We start from the raw sequence: 18,563 nt of genomic DNA on the forward strand, positions 1-18,563 counted from the left end.
GTTAATTATTGATCAGTTAGCTGTTGTTAAAAGTCGTTTTATTACAAATACTGACTTAAACTGGAAATGCTGCAGGATTAGTCTTTTAGTAGATAATGAGTATGTAAGTAAGATATAAACATGAAGATATAAACACAGAAATACAGAGAAGTAATGTGCTTTTGTAGTTTTTTCTTTAGTTTTATAAAACCAACCTGAGTCACACAGGTGAAACAGTTCAATGTGCAGGTAGAGACAAACAACTTTATTCAACATTAATAACATGACACAAACCTTTATTCCACCTTTTGTGTGACATTTAAAGATCACAAACAGTTTATCATTTAATATCATGAATAATAAAACATTTGTTTCCTTTGAATCTGACAATAATTAGATTCTAAAGAAGTTAAAAATATTTTCTTCTTGGTAACTGAATTGTGGTGTTGTTCTGTTATTACATCGTCACCATCTAAACAGTAACAAAGTCCACTGAACTGATATCAGAGGTCAAAGGTCTCTGCTGGCTGAAGAACTGATTCTGCTGAAACTGCAGAAAGAAGAGAGACGAAACACAGCATGAAGAGAGAGGAAGCAGGATTTTAAAAAAACGTGACTGATACAGGAAGAAATATTTCACAACTGACTGGAAAGAAAGACTGAAAGAGACAAAGCTTTAACTGCCAGAATATTCAACAAATGGACAGAATATAAACATATATTTAACAAACTGACTCCTGACACAATAAAGAGTTAGAGAATAATTTAACAGAGAGAGAGAGAGCAGCTGGTTGGTGTTTAGGTTTAACAATCAAGAACAGATTCTGACTGACGAGGAAAATATTTGCAGAACACCAAGAGAAAATCTCAATCTGATCAGTTCTTCAGTCCATCAGTTCTTCAGAGGAAAATGGCTGTCAGCTCCCCGAGAGACAAGTGAGTCAAAAACAACTTTTCATATTCTCGGTGTTCAGTAGATTTATTGGCTCCATAAATCCTTTACTGTGTGTGTCGGGTCCTGCATGATAATGACCGTCTCGCTCTACATTATGATGTTTATTACACAACTACTTACTGAAGAAATAATTTGATACAAAATTATTTTATTGATTTAAAATGGTCCTTTCATAGACTTTATGATCACAACTGTGTCCATGGCAACATGCAGTACAGCAGAATGCCAAGATTGACCAATCAGAATCAAGTATTTAACAAAGCTGTGTAATTCTCTATACTGTAACTGACCATTGCTATGGACACAGCTATGATCAGTTTAATGTGAATTATGAGTAGGCTCCATTGTTAAACCATGTATTTTCTTTAGCATAAGCAATATTTTGAGTCAAATTTTTGATTTATTTGGTAAGTACAGTAGCTGTATAATAACGTGGATAATGTAGTATTGATATGTTTGGTAGGAGCTGTGTAATAACAGGGATAATGTAGTATTAAGTTATTTGGTAAGTACAGTAGCTGTGTAATAATGTGGATAATGTAGTATTATATTTGGTAAGTAGAGCTGTGTAATTAGAGGGATAATGTAGTATTAATATATTTGGTAAGTACAGTAGCTGTGTAATAACGTGGATAATGTAGTATTGATTTATTTGGTAAGTACCTATGTAATAAGAGGGATAATGTAGTATTAATTTATTTGGTAAGTAGCTGTGTAATAACAGGGATAATGTAGTATTAATATATTTGGTAAGTAGCTGTGTAATTAGAGGGATAATGTAGTATTGATTTATTTGGTAAGTAGCTGTGTAATAACAGGGATAATGTAGTATTGATTTATTTGGTAAGTACAGTAGCTGTGTAATAACAGGTATAATGTAGTATTGATTTATTTGGCAAGTACCTGTGTAATAAGAGGGATAATGTAGTATTTATTTGGTAAGTACCTGTGTAATAACAGGGATAATGTAGTATTCATTTATTTGGTAAGTAGCTGTGTAATAACAGGGATAATGTAGTATTGATTTATTTGGTAGGTCCCTGTGTAATAACAGGGATAATGTAGTATTGATTTATTTGGCAAGTACCTGTGTAATAAGAGGGATAATGTAGTATTAATTTATTTGTTAAGTACCTGTGTAATAACCGGGATAATGTAGTATTAATTTATTTGGTAAGTAGCTGTGTAATAACAGGGATAATGTAGTATTGATTTATTTGGTAAGTACCTGTGTAATAACAGGGATAATGTAGTATTAATTTATTTGGTAAGTAGCTGTGTAATTAGAGGGATAATGTAGTATTAATTTATTTGGTAAGTAGCTGTGTAATAACAGGGATAATGTAGTATTGATTTATTTGGTAAGTAGCTGTGTAATAACAGGGATAATGTAGTATTGATTTATTTGGTAAGTAGCTGTGTAATAAGAGGGATAATGTAGTATTAATTTATTTTATCCCTCTAGTATTGATTTATTTGGTAGGTCCCTGTATAATAACAGGGATAATGTAGTATTGATTTATTTGGTAGGTCCCTGTGTAATAACAGGGATAATGTAGTATTGATTTATTTGGTAGGTCCCTGTGTAATAACAGGGATAATGTAGTATTGATTTATTTGGTAGGTCCCTGTGTAATAACAGGGATAATGTAGTATTGATTTATTTGGTAGGTCCCTGTGTAATAACAGGGATAATGTAGTATTGAGTTTTATTGGTAGCCAGACACAAATACATCGATGACAGGGTGACGCAGAGACGTTCTCTTCAATGTCAAAATCTGTGATCAAATCTGATCAGACTCTCCTGCCACTCTGACTGACTGACTGATAATTATTGACTGATTAATGTGTTGTTTGTTTTCTTATGCCTGTGAAATTAGTTAATGTGCCCCCCTATGAAAGAGCAGATACCCAGTCTTCTATCTGCTCAGAGTAAACTACACGTATTAGGATGTTTTTAATATTTCAGGGTTAGATGGTTGTAAATATGAAGATAAGGAGTGTTCATGTGTTTCATAATAAAATGTTTATTTCTTTACTTTGAAAATGTCTTTCTGCAGGTACTTTGGTGTCTGGCTGATTTTCTTCATGCTCGGTTTGGGAACGCTGCTGCCCTGGAACTTCTTCATGACAGCTACCATGGTATGACATCACTTCCTGTCTGTGCTCCACCTACACACCATCTTCTGCTCTGAACCAACTTTTATTTTGAAGGATGGGGAAGCAGTCCAGTCTAAGTGACTGTCCTGATACTGAATTAACCTAATGCTAGCTTGTGCCAGGTAAAATGTTTTTATTTTATTTCAGATATTAGCGGTTCCTTGAGCAGCTGCTTGAGGCGAGTCATTCCCCATCCAAACATCCAAACTTTACAGGAGAATTTAACGTGTTTACAGCCTGGGACAAAAGAAACGATTTAGTCGCTATAGACAATTTCCTTTTTCATGACTGCATTTTTATATAATTCACCTGTTATTATATTAAAGATGCAAAATGTAATACTGACAGCTAGTGTTTAAAATAGTTATTGCAGTACAAATTGAAAATACTGGAGAGAGTCGTCTCCCCGGCCCCCTCCTGCCCAGACTCGAAGTTCACGGAGGTTGCCAGGCGACCGCAGCATCCATAACAATGTTGGTAGATGCTAGTCTCACATAGCCAGACATTACTCCACAGCACAGCGGAGTAGCTAAAATTAGATGCTAGTCTCACATAGCCAGATATTACTCCACAGCACAGCGGAGTAGCTAACGTTAGATGCTAGTCTCACATAGCCAGACATTACTCCACAGCACAGCAGAGTAGCTAACGGTAGATGCTAGTCTCACATAACCAGACATTACTCCACAGCACAGCTGAGTAGCTAACGTTAGATGCTGGCTATATTGACAGTCATAAAAGCCCGTGCTCACGCGGAGCTCTCTACTCGACGGACAGACACACTTCCTCGGCTTAGAATTACGTTGAGAACTGCTAAAAATGACACTACCTTGCCGTTTTCTCCACCCGACTGAACACACTTTATTGTGTTAGAATTACATCAAAATAAACTAAACACACTGCAAACCCACGGTCCTCTCTTCCTGATTTACAGCCCCCCTATTTTGACTTCAAATAACTCACCGTTGTTGGCTACGGCTGCTGAACAGGCTACACGTGGCCCGCTTGCCTGGTCATCTGGTAACGTTAGCAAGGTTAGCAGGGTTAGCATGGGGGCGTTAGCCAGCACCAGTCGGGATCACTTTACTGGCTGTGTCACATATTGGACCTTTAAGGCTTAAAGCTGTATACTGTTACTATCTACACAAGATTAGGCATTTGTAGCAAAGCAAACCGTTTGAAAATCTATTTGAAATTCATTGTGGATAGACCTCTGCCTCGATAGACTTGCATGCATTAAGCGGCGCGACATGTCCGTCCCAAACTGACGGCCACCTTGACGTATTGCTGTAATGAACTGCAACAGTCAGTGAAGTATCTACGGGTATACAGTATCTCACAAAAGTGGGTACACCCCTCACATTTTAGTAAATATTTCATTGTATCTTTTAATGGGACAACACTGAAGAAATTACACTTTGCTGACAGTTATTTTGAGGGGACAGCACATTGTTATACAAGCTGTACACTTAATACTTTACATTGTAGCAAAGTGTAATTTCTTCAGTGTTGTCCCATTAAAAGATATAATGAAATATCTAGTAAAATGTGAGGGGTGAACTCACTTTTGTGAGATACTGTATATCTAGAGTAGAACCAATGGGCGCAGAGCTGAGAGCCACAGACAGGAAGTCAGCCAACACGTTGTTTGAGTCTGAATATTGTAAACAGAATAACACAATGGTTGTGTCTGTGTCTTAAGTACTTCACCAGCCGTCTGAAGGACTCGTCATTGGTCGATTATTCAGCCAATCAGACAGAAGCAGAAGGTGAACATCGCAGCATTCTGGAGGCTAAATTCAACAACGTGATGACGCTGTGCGCCATGCTGCCGTTGCTCCTTTGCACTTGCCTCAACTCCTTACTGCACTCACTGTGAGTACTGTAACATAACACCAACAAAAAAGAGTCCAACAACACACTAAAACCAATGAAGAAGAGTCCAACAACACACATAAATCAACAAGGAAGATGACAGGAATTCATGGAAGCCAGGGGTCTGAAGTGGTGGGTAGATGCTAGATCAGACCCGATACATGTGTCAACATCAACACGGCATACTCTGCAGGCATCAACACTTAATGCCAAAAACTGACTGTAACAGGGTTATAGCGGCACTTTCTACTGCTATAAAATCACTATTACATAAATCTACAATGAAACATGTTTCAACAGGAAATGTGATCTGAAATTGGGGAGCCCAGAGTGTCTCATAAATATATACGCTGCATTAACGTCTGTTGATGCTATTAAAGATTTAACTGTTGATGTCTGAGCAGTATGCTCGTGTTGATGTCATCACATGTATCGACTAAGAACTGGCGTCAACCCAAGCAGTGGCCCTGGGCCCTTCAGTAGAGAACATCCTGGGTTTTCTGGGTTTAGAGAGTTGTAAAGAGGTTTTCTCACTGAACTGCTTAATGTTCTTCAGGAAGATCCAGAAGTTTCTCAGGACTTTACAGTGATCCTGGGGAGGGGGTAGTTTTTTTTTGGGGTGACTTTGGTTTTTGAGGTTATAGATGTCCTTGAAGAAGGTTAATTAGTCCTAAGGGAGATCTGAGATTGTTGGCTAGTTCTTGGAGAACCTTTATGGGTTCCAGCACCTGTTTCAACAGCCAATAGAGAAGTCAGCTGGTCAAGTCAGCTACAAACTATAGGAACTGTCAGCTAGTGGAAAGGGCAGAGTTCTAGATGCAGGCTCAACGAGCCCGGTGAGCATGGTATGTGGTGGAGAGAGCTACAGAGAGACTTAAGAGAAGGAGCAACAATAGAACAAAGCATAAATCAGAGAAATAAAACACTTTCTCCCTTTAATCGCTACTAGAAATGCCTCTGTAGCTCACTATCACTCTTCTCATTCATATTTAAGATGCTACAAATGATATCCAGCTAAAAAAAAGCCTAAAACGTCTGAAGTTAGAACGGAGAGATTTCCATGCAGATTATACACCGTCTTGTCTCATTGGTAAAAACTGTCAGCTTTCAGAATGCTGCAGATCGGAGACATACAAGGAGACTAAAGTTTACACTTGTCTCAGCCAGACTCTTTGCTTTGAACTGGACTTTAGAGAACAAACAACTTTCCATGTCCTGAGAAGAAACATTCAAACCTTCTGACTGTTGCCATCTTTCTTTAATCAGTTTCTTTGTTACCAGCCAAGATTTCTGTTTGCTTTGTTCTTCTGTATATATATACATGATACATGCTGCTATCTTGACAGTTTGTTTCTCCGTTTTTTATGCCTCAGCTGCTTTTCTTCCTAACATAACCCCCCAAACTCTCAGCCAATCGTTGAGCTTATTCTCTCTGTGGCAGTATTCCTCAGCGTCTGCGAGTGATGGGCAGTCTGCTCATCATCATGTTTGTCTTTATGGCCACCGCTGTCCTTGTCAAAGTTCCTCTCGAGCCGCTGCCCTTCTTCTGTGTTACCATGGTGAAGATCATCATCATCAACTGTGAGTCTAAGTCTGAGGGTCAAAGTTTAACTTTGAGTCTGAGTCTGTTTGTCTGTGGCTCAGAGGTCGAATGGTTGCCCCTGAACCTCAAGGTTGGCGGATCAATCCCAGGCTCCTCCGGCCACATGTCAAAGTGTCCCTGAGCAAGACACTGAGCCCCAAGTTGCTCCCCAGATGCTGAATGTATAGCTGTCCACTGCTCCTAACAATTAGGATGGGTCAAATACACTAATAGGATTTCACTATGTTGTACTGTGTGTATGTGATGATTAAGAATAGTCAGTCAGTCTGTGTCTGTCTGTCTGTCTGTCTGTTGATCATTCTGTGTGTCTGTCTGTTGATCATTGTGTCTGACTATCTGTCTGTTGATCATTGTGTCTGACTGTCTGTCTGTTGATCATTGTGTCTGACTATCTGTCTGTTGATCATTGTGTCTGACTGTCTGTTGATCATTGTGTCTGACTATCTGTCTGTTGATCATTGTGTCTGACTGTCTGTCTGTTGATCATTGTGTCTGACTGTCTGTCTGTTGATCATTGTGTCTGACTATCTGTCTGTTGATCATTGTGTCTGACTGTCTGTCTGTTGATCATTGTGTCTGACTGTCTGTCTGTTGATCATTGTGTCTGACTGTCTGTCTGTTGATCATTGTGTCTGACTATCTGTCTGTTGATCATTGTGTCTGTCGGTCTGTTGATCATTGTGTCTGACTATCTGTCTGTTGATCATTGTGTCTGACTGTCTGTCTGTTGATCATTGTGTCTGACTGTCTGTCTGTTGATCATTGTGTCTGACTGTCTGTCTGTTGATCATTGTGTCTGACTGTCTGTCTGTTGATCATTTTGTCTGACTGTCTGTCTGTTGATCATTGTGTCTGACTGTCTGTCTGTTGATCATTGTGTCTGACTGTCTGTCTGTTGATCATTGTGTCTGACTGTCTGTCTGTTGATCATTGTGTCTGACTGTCTGTCTGTTGATCATTGTGTCTGACTGTCTGTCTGTTGATTATTGTGTCTGTCTGTCTGTTGATCATTGTGTCTGACTGTCTGTCTGTTGATTATTGTGTCTGACTGTCTGTTGATCATTGTGTCTGACTGTCTGTCTGTTGATCATTGTGTCTGTCTGTCTGTTGATCATTGTGTCTGACTGTCTGTCTGTTGATTATTGTGTCTGACTGTCTGTCTGTTGATCATTGTGTCTGACTGTCTGTCTGTTGATCATTGTGTCTGACTGTCTGTCTGTTGATCATTGTGTCTGACTGTCTGTCTGTTGATCATTGTGTCTGACTGTCTGTCTGTTGATCATTGTGTCTGACTGTCTGTCTGTTGATCATTGTGTCTGTCTGTCTGTTGATCATTGTGTCTGACTGTCTGTCTGTTGATTATTGTGTCTGACTGTCTGTTGATCATTGTGTCTGACTGTCTGTCTGTTGATCATTGTGTCTGTCTGTCTGTTGATCATTGTGTCTGACTGTCTGTCTGTTGATTATTGTGTCTGACTGTCTGTCTGTTGATCATTGTGTCTGACTGTCTGTCTGTTGATCATTGTGTCTGACTGTCTGTCTGTTGATCATTGTGTCTGACTGTCTGTCTGTTGATCATTGTGTCTGACTGTCTGTCTGTTGATCATTGTGTCTGTCTGTCTGTTGATCATTGTGTCTGACTGTCTGTCTGTTGATTATTGTGTCTGACTGTCTGTTGATCATTGTGTCTGACTGTCTGTCTGTTGATCATTGTGTCTGTCTGTCTGTTGATCATTGTGTCTGACTGTCTGTCTGTTGATTATTGTGTCTGACTGTCTGTCTGTTGATCATTGTGTCTGACTGTCTGTCTGTTGATCATTGTGTCTGACTGTCTGTCTGTTGATCATTGTGTCTGACTGTCTGTCTGTTGATCATTGTGTCTGACTGTCTGTCTGTTGATCATTGTGTCTGACTATCTGTCTGTTGATCATTGTGTCTGTCGGTCTGTTGATCATTGTGTCTGACTGTCTGTCTGTTGATCATTGTGTCTGTCTGTCTGTTGATCATTGTGTCTGACTGTCTGTCTGTTGATTATTGTGTCTGACTGTCTGTCTGTTGATCATTGTGTCTGACTGTCTGTCTGTTGATCATTGTGTCTGACTGTCTGTCTGTTGATCATTGTGTCTGACTGTCTGTCTGTTGATCATTGTGTCTGACTGTCTGTCTGTTGATCATTGTGTCTGACTGTCTGTCTGTTGATCATTGTGTCTGTGTGTTTCCAGCATTCGGAGCTATTCTCCAGGGCAGTCTGTTTGGGATGGCCGGCTTGCTGCCGGCTTCATATACGACTCCCATCATGAGCGGTCAGGGACTCGCTGGAACCTTTGCTGCCTTCGCCATGATCTGCGCCATCACAAGTCTGATCAATAACCCAACTACAATATAATAATATACTATAACTTGTTATCAATACTTCATCTTCCATTTTATCCCCCCCCCCCATCAGGCGGCTCAGAGCTTCATGATGCAGCGTTCGGTTACTTCATCACAGCCTGTGTTGTTATTCTTCTGTCTGTCCTCTCCTACATCCTGCTGCCTAAACTGGTAACACACACGCATACACGTGCACACACGCACGCACACACACAAACGCGCACACATATTTCAGGTTGTGTGTTTGTGTTTTCAGGAGTTTTTCCAGTTTTATCAGCAGAGAAAAAGGAACCAGAGACCAGAAGAAGAGAACTCTGTAAATCTGATGAACCTTGGTACGAACACACAACTTTATATTTAACTGGGATTTACATGTTTAGATTAAATGTTGTTTGGATTCTTTTACCTCATGTTATTAGTAATAATCGTTTAATTTCATCATAGTTTTATTACATATAGTTTTTGTACTCTGAAGTCAAATCTTTTCTTTTATTGACTTTCAGTTTCCATAACTACCCTTTCAGTAGAATAAATGAAGAGCTTCTTCTTCTTCTTCTTCTTCTTCTTCTTCTTCTTCTTCAGAGAGTAAAGGTGAAGCAGTTGATCCAAACACACACCAGGCTGTCTCCTTGATTAAAATCTTTAAGAAGGTCAGAGACAGGTTTTTACCGATTTATCGATGAAATCATTGATGAGAACGATTGGTTTCCGGTGAGTCTAACAGCCTGTTCACATGAAAGGGGCGGGGTTTGCTGCAGACGACCAATCACAAACATGGACACGTCATAGTGCAGCAGAGCTAAGAGCAAACCTTTAATATTAGTGTAATCCATTAAATAATGTGTTGCTTATATTCTTGTGGTGTGTTTGAGCCTTTCAGATGATTTTTGTTTTTGCTCTAACCCCGGCAGTGTGAAACAGAACAAATAGTAAATAAATATGAAACCATGATTCAAAGTGATAAGTAGGCTAACTTCATGTAAAGTACCCATAGCAGAGGTAGTTTTGGTGCTCGAACTATCCTTCACATAACAGTCATGTCGCTGTTTCACAGCATGACTCGGGATCTTCTATTATTGGTGATGCCATTTTCCAAGCGCATTGATTGGTGCTTTGATCTGTTATTTCTAACCTAACCGTTAGATGTGCAACATAAGTAACCATGGCGATGTACCTATCAATGTCAGTTTTTTTAAAAAAGGTTTTTAAATGTTTTTCAGTGACAGTGTGAGTGTTGTTGTTGACAGGAGATACATTTACTTTTTAATAATCTGTATTATATTAGTGATTATATTCACTTTGGATTAATTTGTTGATTATTTACTGGATAAATGGATGAGTTGTTTGGTCTCTAAAATGTCAGAAAATGGTGAAAAATGAGAATCAGTGTTTCCCAAAGACCAAGATGACGTCCTCAAATGTCTTGTTTTGTCAACTCAAAGATATTCAGTTTGATTTGATATAAACAGAAAAATGCAGGACATCAGCAAAAGAAATTACTTTACAATTAATCGATTATCTAAAAAGTTAGCAATTACATTTCTGTTGATCGACTAATCGATTAGTCGAGTAATTGTTGCAGCTCTAATAAATAATTTAGTTGTCATGTATATCATTTGGTTCAATATTTGTGTCTCCCTGACTGCTGACCTTTGACCCTCAGATCTGGCTTTTGGCTCTGTCTGTCTGTTTCACCTTCACCGTCACCATCGGCACGTTTCCCGCCATCACCGCCGACACCAAATCCACCCTTGCTGACGGAGGCTCCTGGGGTGAGTCGGCACTTCTGCTCCATTTATATATTTCATTTATATCACTCTGTCAGTAGTTTATATATTCTAATTATTTTGAGTGATTTCTCTCTCTCTCTCTTTCTGCTTGTTTGAGATTTCCCCTCAGCTTCTTCTTCCTTTTCGTCAGCATCTCGCATCGGATGAAATCAGATAAAGACTCTTTTGTTTACCTTGGGTTAGCATCAGCAAAAACTACAAGTGCTTTCTCACTCTTTTGTCCAACAGAGTGGTACCTAATCACAATCAGCTGTTTCCTGTATTTAACCTGTGACTGTTTCTCCAACAGAGCGGTACTTTATTCCCGTCAGCTGTTTTCTGCTCTTTAACCTGTGTGACTGGGCCGGCCGGAGCCTAACGGCTGCCTGTATGTGGGTGAGTTTAATATGAATAAATATATACAGTCTATAATTAAGACTGTTACAGTAAACAGCTGCTAGTGTTTCCTCCGTCTCTACCTCGACTATAAAGTTGGCTAAGTTGATCAATCAGTTGTCTTGTTGTCTCTGTGTGTTTCCTGCCAGGGAAGGACATCTCAGAAACTTCCTGTGTGGTCTCATATTGGTCCCTCTTCATGTTGTTTAATTGTATAAATCTGTTGATAAGTTAATTTAAAGATCAGAGGGGTATTGCACAAAAGTAGAATTTATGAATCCAGGATAACTGATAAAGCGAGGCTTGACCTAGTCTAATCTGTGCATCCTGGCTTGGTGCATTTTATGAAGGCCAAGCCAGGCTGAGGAGGAGAGACTAGGTTAGGCTGAGGAGGAGAGACTAGGTCAGACTGAGGAGGAGAGACTAGGTCAGACTGAGGAGGAGAGACTAGGTCAGACTGAGGAGGAGAGACTAGGTTAGGCTGAGGAGCAGAGACTAGGTCAGACTGAGGAGCAGAGACTAGGTTAGGCTGAGGAGGAGAGACTAGGTCAGACTGAGGAGGAGAGACTAGGTCAGACTGAGGAGGAGAGACTAGGTCAGACTGAGGAGCAGAGACTAGGTCAGACTGAGGAGGAGAGACTAGGTCAGACTGAGGAGCAGAGACTAGGTCAGGCTGAGGAGGAGAGACTAGGTCAGGCTGAGGAGGAGAGACTAGGTCGATTCAGGATGAAGTCATTCTGGTAGGCTTTCTTTAACAGACTGCAAGGTCGATCACAGATTTACTGATGCTAAAATGGAGAATATGCATTGTGTATTCTTAAAAGAGTGAGCAGCAGCTTCATATGAAAGTATTATAATGTCAAACACATTATTTGTAAATAAGAAACATGGCCACTGTAATGAAACAGCGAGAGAAAGTGAGGCAGAAGGTCACGGACCGACTGAATGCGTAAGCAGCATAAAAATATAAATTAACTGACCACTGCTCTGAACTGAAACTGTCATAAATTTCAATGAGTTAGGCTTATTATTATTTGCACAGATAAGCAGTTGTACTCTTTGCCTTAAAAGTGAGCAGAAGACTGTTACTCAGGAAATTTACCATGAAGATCCATTACAACCACTAATCTACAATGCTAGAACGTAATGCCTACATATCCCTCTCTCTCACTCTCTCCTCTCTCTCGTATGGGCTAAAATATAAATTACCTAAGGACGCTTTTCAGGCAAAGTGTACAACAGTTTGTTTGTAGAAATAATTAGCCTAACTCCTTGAATATTTCATTTGAGAGCAGTAGTTAGTAAATGTATATAGCGTTCCACTTCTGTAGTAAATTTAGACTTGGGTCCCATAGGCCACGCCCACTTTGACCCCTCAGTACCCCACTCTAGGGTTGGCCTCAGGAGTGCCCCTAGATGGTACCCATCAAATTTAGTAAATATCAGATAAGTGGTTCATGAGATATAAACTTTTTGTACTTGTAGCGCCCCCTAGTGACCAATTTTCGTAAAACGCATGAGCGACCTCCAGATGGTCACGGCAAACAAGAATATAAAGTTTGGTGTTGATAGCATTTATTTTGGCTGAGATATGGCAAAGTTGGTGTTTTCATAGTTAGCTACACAAATTTGTTTGTGCGTAATATGCACAATTTTTATCCTATCAAAATTCTTTTCATTAACTTTTTGTCAGACCCATCTGGAAATGCTACCTGCAAAATGTTGTGCCAATCGGTTGCACGGTCTATGAGGAGATCGAAAAAGTACGTTTTCTATAAATTGCAATTTTTCGCATAAAAGTCTAGGCGGAAATGGCCGTGGCCTATATCATGAGATTCAGTTGGATCCAGTGAATGCGTAGATATATGGTTTTTGAATGTCCGGTGTACGGTGTGGGAGTTATAGGGCCAAACGCCCTGCTGTGCAAACGGCGTAGCTCTTGCTACCGCCGGTTGTAGCAGACTCGGGCTGGGACCCCTAATAATATCAGTTCTTAAAGGTGCTGTAGGTAGGATTGTGAAGATCCAGTGCTTAGGCAAAGAATTTGAACATCTATAACTTCTGAGTACCTCCCCCCTTTCTGCTGAAGCCCCAACGGGCTCCTAAGCCCCTCCCCCCACAAGGGAGAATGAATATGTGTGCAATAGCAGTGATTGACATGCAGTTGACACCCCCCCTGGCCCTGATTGGTGCATCTGAACAAGGAGCGGTGGATTTTTGTAAATCACACTACAGGCTGTAGGTGTTGCCAGAGGAGCTGGATTTTTTTTTTTTTTATTACTGGTTAATCTAGTTCTACTGGAACATATGGGCAGTTTCATTAAATTTGACAGAAAGTTAGTTTTATAAGTCTAACCTACTGCACCTTTAACTGAACAGCATTATGCACTTGTTGTATTTTAATGCAGGGCAATAAAAAAAGGTAAAACCACTGAGTGAACAGAAAAGGCTCCAGGATTAATAAATCCTGGCTGTTAGCCTGATCAGGAGCAGGCTAGCTGTTAGCCTGGCTGTTAGCCTGGCTGTTAGCTTGGTCAGGAGCAGGCCAGCTGCACAGAACAAATCTCCAAGGTTACTTAGGTGTCTCTGCTTTTGTGCAACCAAGTCAAGGCTAAATTCATCCAGGATAACTGGAATATCTCAGCTTAATCCCTTATCCTGGTTTTGTGCAATACCCCTTGGTTGTTGTCTGTGATTTCAGCCCATTTCAGTCTGGTACTTCACGTATTTATCGTGTGTCATCTTGTCTTCATCCCTCTCTTCATGTTGTTTGACTTATGTATAAATGTATTGATAAGTTAATTTATATATCAGTTTTCTCTGTTTTCAGCCTGGAAAGGACAGTCTGGTACTTCCCCTGTTCATCGTGTGTCGTCTTGGCTTCCTCCCTCTCTTCATGTTGTGTAACGTTCAGCCTCGTCTACACCTGCCTGTCTTCTTCCATCACGACGGCTGGTTCATCTTCTTCATGATCCTCTTTGCCTTCAGTAATGGATACCTGGCCAGCCTCTGCATGTGCTTCGGTCCAAAGTAAGAAACGAAAACACACCAAACACACTGTAACACAACAAACACACTGAAACACAACAAACCATGTTATGATAAACTTGATAACTAATAAATGAAACGTTAAATACATGTTTTAATAAATGTGATAACTAATAAATTAAACAATAAATACATGTTTTAATAAATGTGATAATAACTAATAAAACCCTCTGGTTGTTTCAGGAATGTTCTTCCTCATGAAGCAGAAACAGCCGGAGCCATCATGGCTTTCTTTCTGTCTCTGGGTCTGGCTTTAGGAGCCGCTCTGTCTTTCCTCTTCAGAGCGCTGGTTTAACTGGTTTAACTGGACTAACTGGAAAACTACATCTGTATTACTGGACTAACTGGAAAACTACCTACTTCTGACTGGTTTAACTGGTTTAGGAAACCACCTGCTTACCGCTGGAGTAACTGGAAGACAAACGTTCTGTTTGTTACTGGTCTGACTGGGAGAAAACCTTTTATTAAAACCTTTGTGTTTGGGGTGCAGGGTTAGGTACAGCTGACTATCAGAACCTCAAATGTTGATGCTAAATAGCTTTCTAATCAAAGTCTGCAAAACATTGCTGTTCATGGCCGTGTAAAACAAAGTCAACGTTCCTTTGTTTTGAATTATTTTTAACTTGTTTTAAATAAGTAACGTACTTAACTTATGTCACATTTCATACATAACCCTAACCCTACATAACAAACATACTTTTTTTTAACCCAAGTCATCATCTTTTTCTTAATCCAACCATGTGTTTAATGGTGACTGTTCCATGAGTGCTCTGGTCCTAGAAACATTCACTGGAAACGTTAGCTGGAAACGTTCGTTGGAAACATCAACATATCCTATTATAGTTTATATTATACCACAATATTATATGGTAATACCTCTTTAATGTCAACTGTTTAATGCCTGCAGACCGAATCCATCAGCAGACATTTGGTGAGCTTGACTCCCGTTGGTTTAATATTAATATCAGAATCTGTTGCGCTTTTTGGGTTCTTGGATGAATTAAACTGAAAAGTGAAGCAAATGCTGAAGTGAGAAAGCCCTTTCTGGTTCATAAGTAAATGGTACATATATAAATGTTATATGATATTATACTTAGGTGTAATAAGTGTATTCAAAGCTTCACAGCTGCTCATCTCCGACATCTCAATGTGTTTCCTGTCTTTTATATCTGATTGTATCTTATGAGTGCAATAGAAAAACACACAAATGAATTAGTTATGAAAGAGAAAATGTTATTAATCATCACAAAGACCCAAACAGATATACTTTTCTATTCACATTAAACAGTTTACTGTCTAAAGTACAAGAAGATTTTTTTTATTATTTTCAGTTCAACTGTAATGATTTTCATTTTAAAATGTTACAGGAAGCTGCTCTTATTCTCACACATGAAGCTGCTCTGGCTCCTGATGTTCTATTTCTGACAGTCGTGTCAGATATCAGAGATAAAAATAAGCAAGCTGAGCACAGTTAAGCATAAGGTGGACGGAAATGTTTCGGTCTGTGCTCATGTGTCTGTTTGTGCTTTTATTTTGTCTCTTTAACGTTATTATGTCTGAAAACAAACTGACTTCCTTGGATTTTGAGATTTTTGGGAATGTACAGGGTAGGTGTATGCATGAAGTCTTATAAACTGTATAAAGGTTTGTTTCTGTGTCAGTGTAGATTAGATAAAGATTTCATGAAATATATCTTTTGTCTAAGATTCTCTTATATGTTTGCTATATGAATACATATTCCTGAGACAGTTGTAGGTTTTGTGTATAAATTCGTTAAATCATATTACAGAAATGTGACATCACTGCAGCTTTACTTTTTTTTATTAAAGAAGCCCTTCAGTATGTCTATAAACTCTATAAAGTTTTATGCTCATTAGGCCTAATGAGGTGTTTTTGTCTGTTTTTAGGTGTTTGCTTCAGAATGGTGAGCTTAATGTTTAACTTCTCTCAGTTCACATTAAAATATTAATATTTCTGTTACTGTTACTGACTGTTATCCTGATATGTCATAATGATATAATGTTAAGAAACGTAATCTATTGAAGCATAATGAATGTTTTTCTTTTAGGAGGAAATAAAGTTTTCTGAATCTGTGATTCTGTCTGCCAGTACACAGAGGATCACGGCCAGAGTCTGGGACTGAGTGGCTGGGTGAAGAACACCAGACAGGGAACCGTGATTGGTCAAATCCAGGGACCTCAAGACAAAGTCAATGAGATGTAAGGCCAAACTGACCAGTCAGTGAAAACCTGCCTCCACATGCAACAAAACATAGCTAAATGTTTATTTCAAAGAGCATAAAACACCCTGTTGTGTTACGCAAGCACAATGCTTTTTTTAATCCATCGGGTTTACCGACACATTGCTCCTGATTAGGTAACACATCTGACATACCCACCAAGTGAGAGAAAGCATAGCCTAAAGCCAATGGCAAACCGTTTTTACACTGTTTTGAGGAAACACATTTTTTAACCAAGGTTGTACACAGTTATGAGCTTTGGGGTTTGACACATGCATGATGTAACTGGACCTGGGATGGTTACAGCAGACAGCACTAGAAATAAATGGATGGTTGTGTTGTTATGCAGGTCCTACGACATAAAAGTAGGTTTCTGTCTGCTGCTGGATGACTGTTATATATTAGGATTATAATGCGACGCTGATCATACGTTTATGTCGGCATGATAGGATAGGCATCATGTACTTTTCTCATAACTGTTCCAGTGATAATGTTTGCTTATTGATGCAGTGCTGCTGAGTCTGTTATTTCATCTTTGTTTTTATGATGCTGCAAAATCAACAAAATGTTTTTGACTTTAGTGTCCCCCAGCTGTGAAACCCAACCTTTTTCCCAGGGAGACATTCATCAGTAATGTGTTTCAATAACAGTCTCTGTTACAGACAATAATCCACATATCACATCAGCAATACATTACATTACATACATTAAAACTACTTTCTTCTAAACATTCAGTTCCTGTGAAAACACCTGTGAGTACCTAGTCATACCTCCACCTTTCATGACTCTGCTAACGATCATTAGAGCAAATCAGAAAAAGTTTATACACATTTCTTCTTCTTGTGTTTTTCAGGAAACTCTGGCTGAAGAGCGTCGGCAGTCCAAGCTCGCGAATCGACCGAGCAGTCTTCTCCAACGAGAGGGACATTTCTAAACTGGAAATCCACGGCTTCTCCACCCGCTACTGAGCATGCCCAGACACCTCTGACAGGGTTAGGGGGAAGAAGATTTTCAATTTATTGCAACATCCATCACGATCCAGCTCCATACAGAACCTCAAACTCAGTGAGACCTTTAGGATGTCTGGTGTCTAATTTAGAAATCCAAATCTTTTCAGCTTGAAGTCTCTGAGCTTTATTCCATCTTAAATTACATTCAACTACGGTGGCTGGAACAGACTGCCATCCATGTAGTAAAAATGTTTTACCAGATGTGTGTGGGTTTTCTTTTCTATTATGTCTATGATGAGTGATTCTGGTTAAATTTGTTTGCAGTTTCACCAACATACTGTATTCCACATTGTTTAAACATCTGATTAAATATACACAATTAGTGCACTTTAGATTTATGGAGGACTGAAAGTGCCACAATTAAATAAATAAATACACCATTAAATAATTACTTAAATGTGTCATTAATTAAAATCTGAATTAAATACATAAATGTGTTATTAAATGTGTCATTAATTAATTAAAATACCGATTAATTTGATGTAAAATACATATATAATTATTTCACTATTTACATTTCATGGTCCTGAGTTGCAGTGCTTCATGAATTACTTAAAACTGTCAAACCGACCCATCAAACTCAGTGGGTGGGGCTAACGTGAATCTAGTCTTATCCATTGCTTTGGTCTGAAGTAGAGTACCTGGATAGAGATGATGGAGAATCTCTGTGAACTTTCCAGGGAGTTGGTGAGAGACATTTTAAACTTAGCAGAGGATGTAGAAGCAGGACCTGCTGACGCAGAGCATGTAGCTAGTAAAGCAGAGGAACTTATTGAAGTCGTTGGAGTCATTTCCGCAATGCCGACGAAGATATCGACCACAGAGTGATTGCAAATCTAGAAGAAGTTCTCCACCACTTCTCTGGTACGAGGGCGCATCAGGCCCAACACACACAGGGACCGGGGCGTTTGCCGTTTGACATACCGAGTGCAGTTCTGGAGCATCAAGTTCTTTGCGGAGTTCCTGCTGGTCAAATTGCAGCAATGTTCGGAGTGTCAAAGATGACCATCAGGAGGCGCATGCAACAATACTGTTTAAGGTATTTACGCTAAATTCATGAGTTTTCTGTTTATGAATTGCCACTCTCATATACTCGGAAAGAATATAACGTTTAAGGTAACATTACTTGATGTTGTGTTTTTCTTGTTTGTGCAAA

At 39.3% G+C, this 18,563-nt stretch overlaps 2 protein-coding genes across 3 annotated transcripts; both read left to right on the forward strand.

The window, feature by feature from the left end:
• The first annotated feature begins 352 nt into the window (after positions 1-352).
• LOC114573126 (equilibrative nucleoside transporter 1) lies at positions 353-15,462 on the forward strand. The gene is made up of 12 exons (XM_028605075.1): positions 353-915; positions 2,995-3,076; positions 4,797-4,969; positions 6,411-6,550; positions 8,795-8,929; positions 9,019-9,116; positions 9,202-9,280; positions 9,528-9,595; positions 10,609-10,717; positions 11,025-11,110; positions 13,941-14,140; positions 14,342-15,462. Exons 1-12 carry the CDS (start codon positions 890-892, stop codon positions 14,451-14,453), a joined length of 1,308 nt encoding a protein of 435 aa, XP_028460876.1. The 5' UTR covers positions 353-889; the 3' UTR covers positions 14,454-15,462.
• Positions 15,463-15,559: 97 nt separating this feature from the next.
• Positions 15,560-17,798, forward strand: LOC114573134 (acylphosphatase-2). 2 transcript variants are annotated; one of them, XM_028605087.1, is made up of 4 exons: positions 15,560-15,765; positions 16,066-16,082; positions 16,268-16,377; positions 17,251-17,798. In XM_028605087.1, the coding sequence occupies exons 1-4, from the start codon at positions 15,651-15,653 to the stop codon at positions 17,363-17,365; spliced, it is 357 nt and encodes a 118-aa protein (XP_028460888.1). In that variant the 5' UTR covers positions 15,560-15,650; the 3' UTR covers positions 17,366-17,798. The 2 variants fall into 2 exon arrangements, with proteins under 2 accessions (XP_028460888.1, XP_028460897.1); XM_028605096.1 differs by having other exon boundaries at positions 15,560-15,658.
• The last annotated feature ends 765 nt before the right edge of the window (positions 17,799-18,563 follow it).

The sequence above is a fragment of the Perca flavescens genome, chromosome 2, assembly GCF_004354835.1.
Source record: "Perca flavescens isolate YP-PL-M2 chromosome 2, PFLA_1.0, whole genome shotgun sequence".
Taxonomy (NCBI): domain Eukaryota; kingdom Metazoa; phylum Chordata; class Actinopteri; order Perciformes; family Percidae; genus Perca; species Perca flavescens.

Excerpts from the sequence above, each read along its gene's own strand:
- LOC114573134 (XM_028605087.1), top strand. The coding sequence starts at position 15,651 with ATGTTTCGGTCTGTGCTCATGTGTCTGTTTGTGCTTTTATTTTGTCTC. Across the intron at positions 16,378-17,250 it reads CAAGACAAAGTCAATGAGAT|GAAACTCTGGCTGAAGAGCG; the intron begins GTAAGGCCAAAC and ends TGTGTTTTTCAG.
- LOC114573126 (XM_028605075.1), top strand. The coding sequence starts at position 890 with ATGGCTGTCAGCTCCCCGAGAGACAA. Across the intron at positions 916-2,994 it reads GTCAGCTCCCCGAGAGACAA|GTACTTTGGTGTCTGGCTGA; the intron begins GTGAGTCAAAAA and ends GTCTTTCTGCAG. Across the intron at positions 14,141-14,341 it reads TGCATGTGCTTCGGTCCAAA|GAATGTTCTTCCTCATGAAG; the intron begins GTAAGAAACGAA and ends TGGTTGTTTCAG.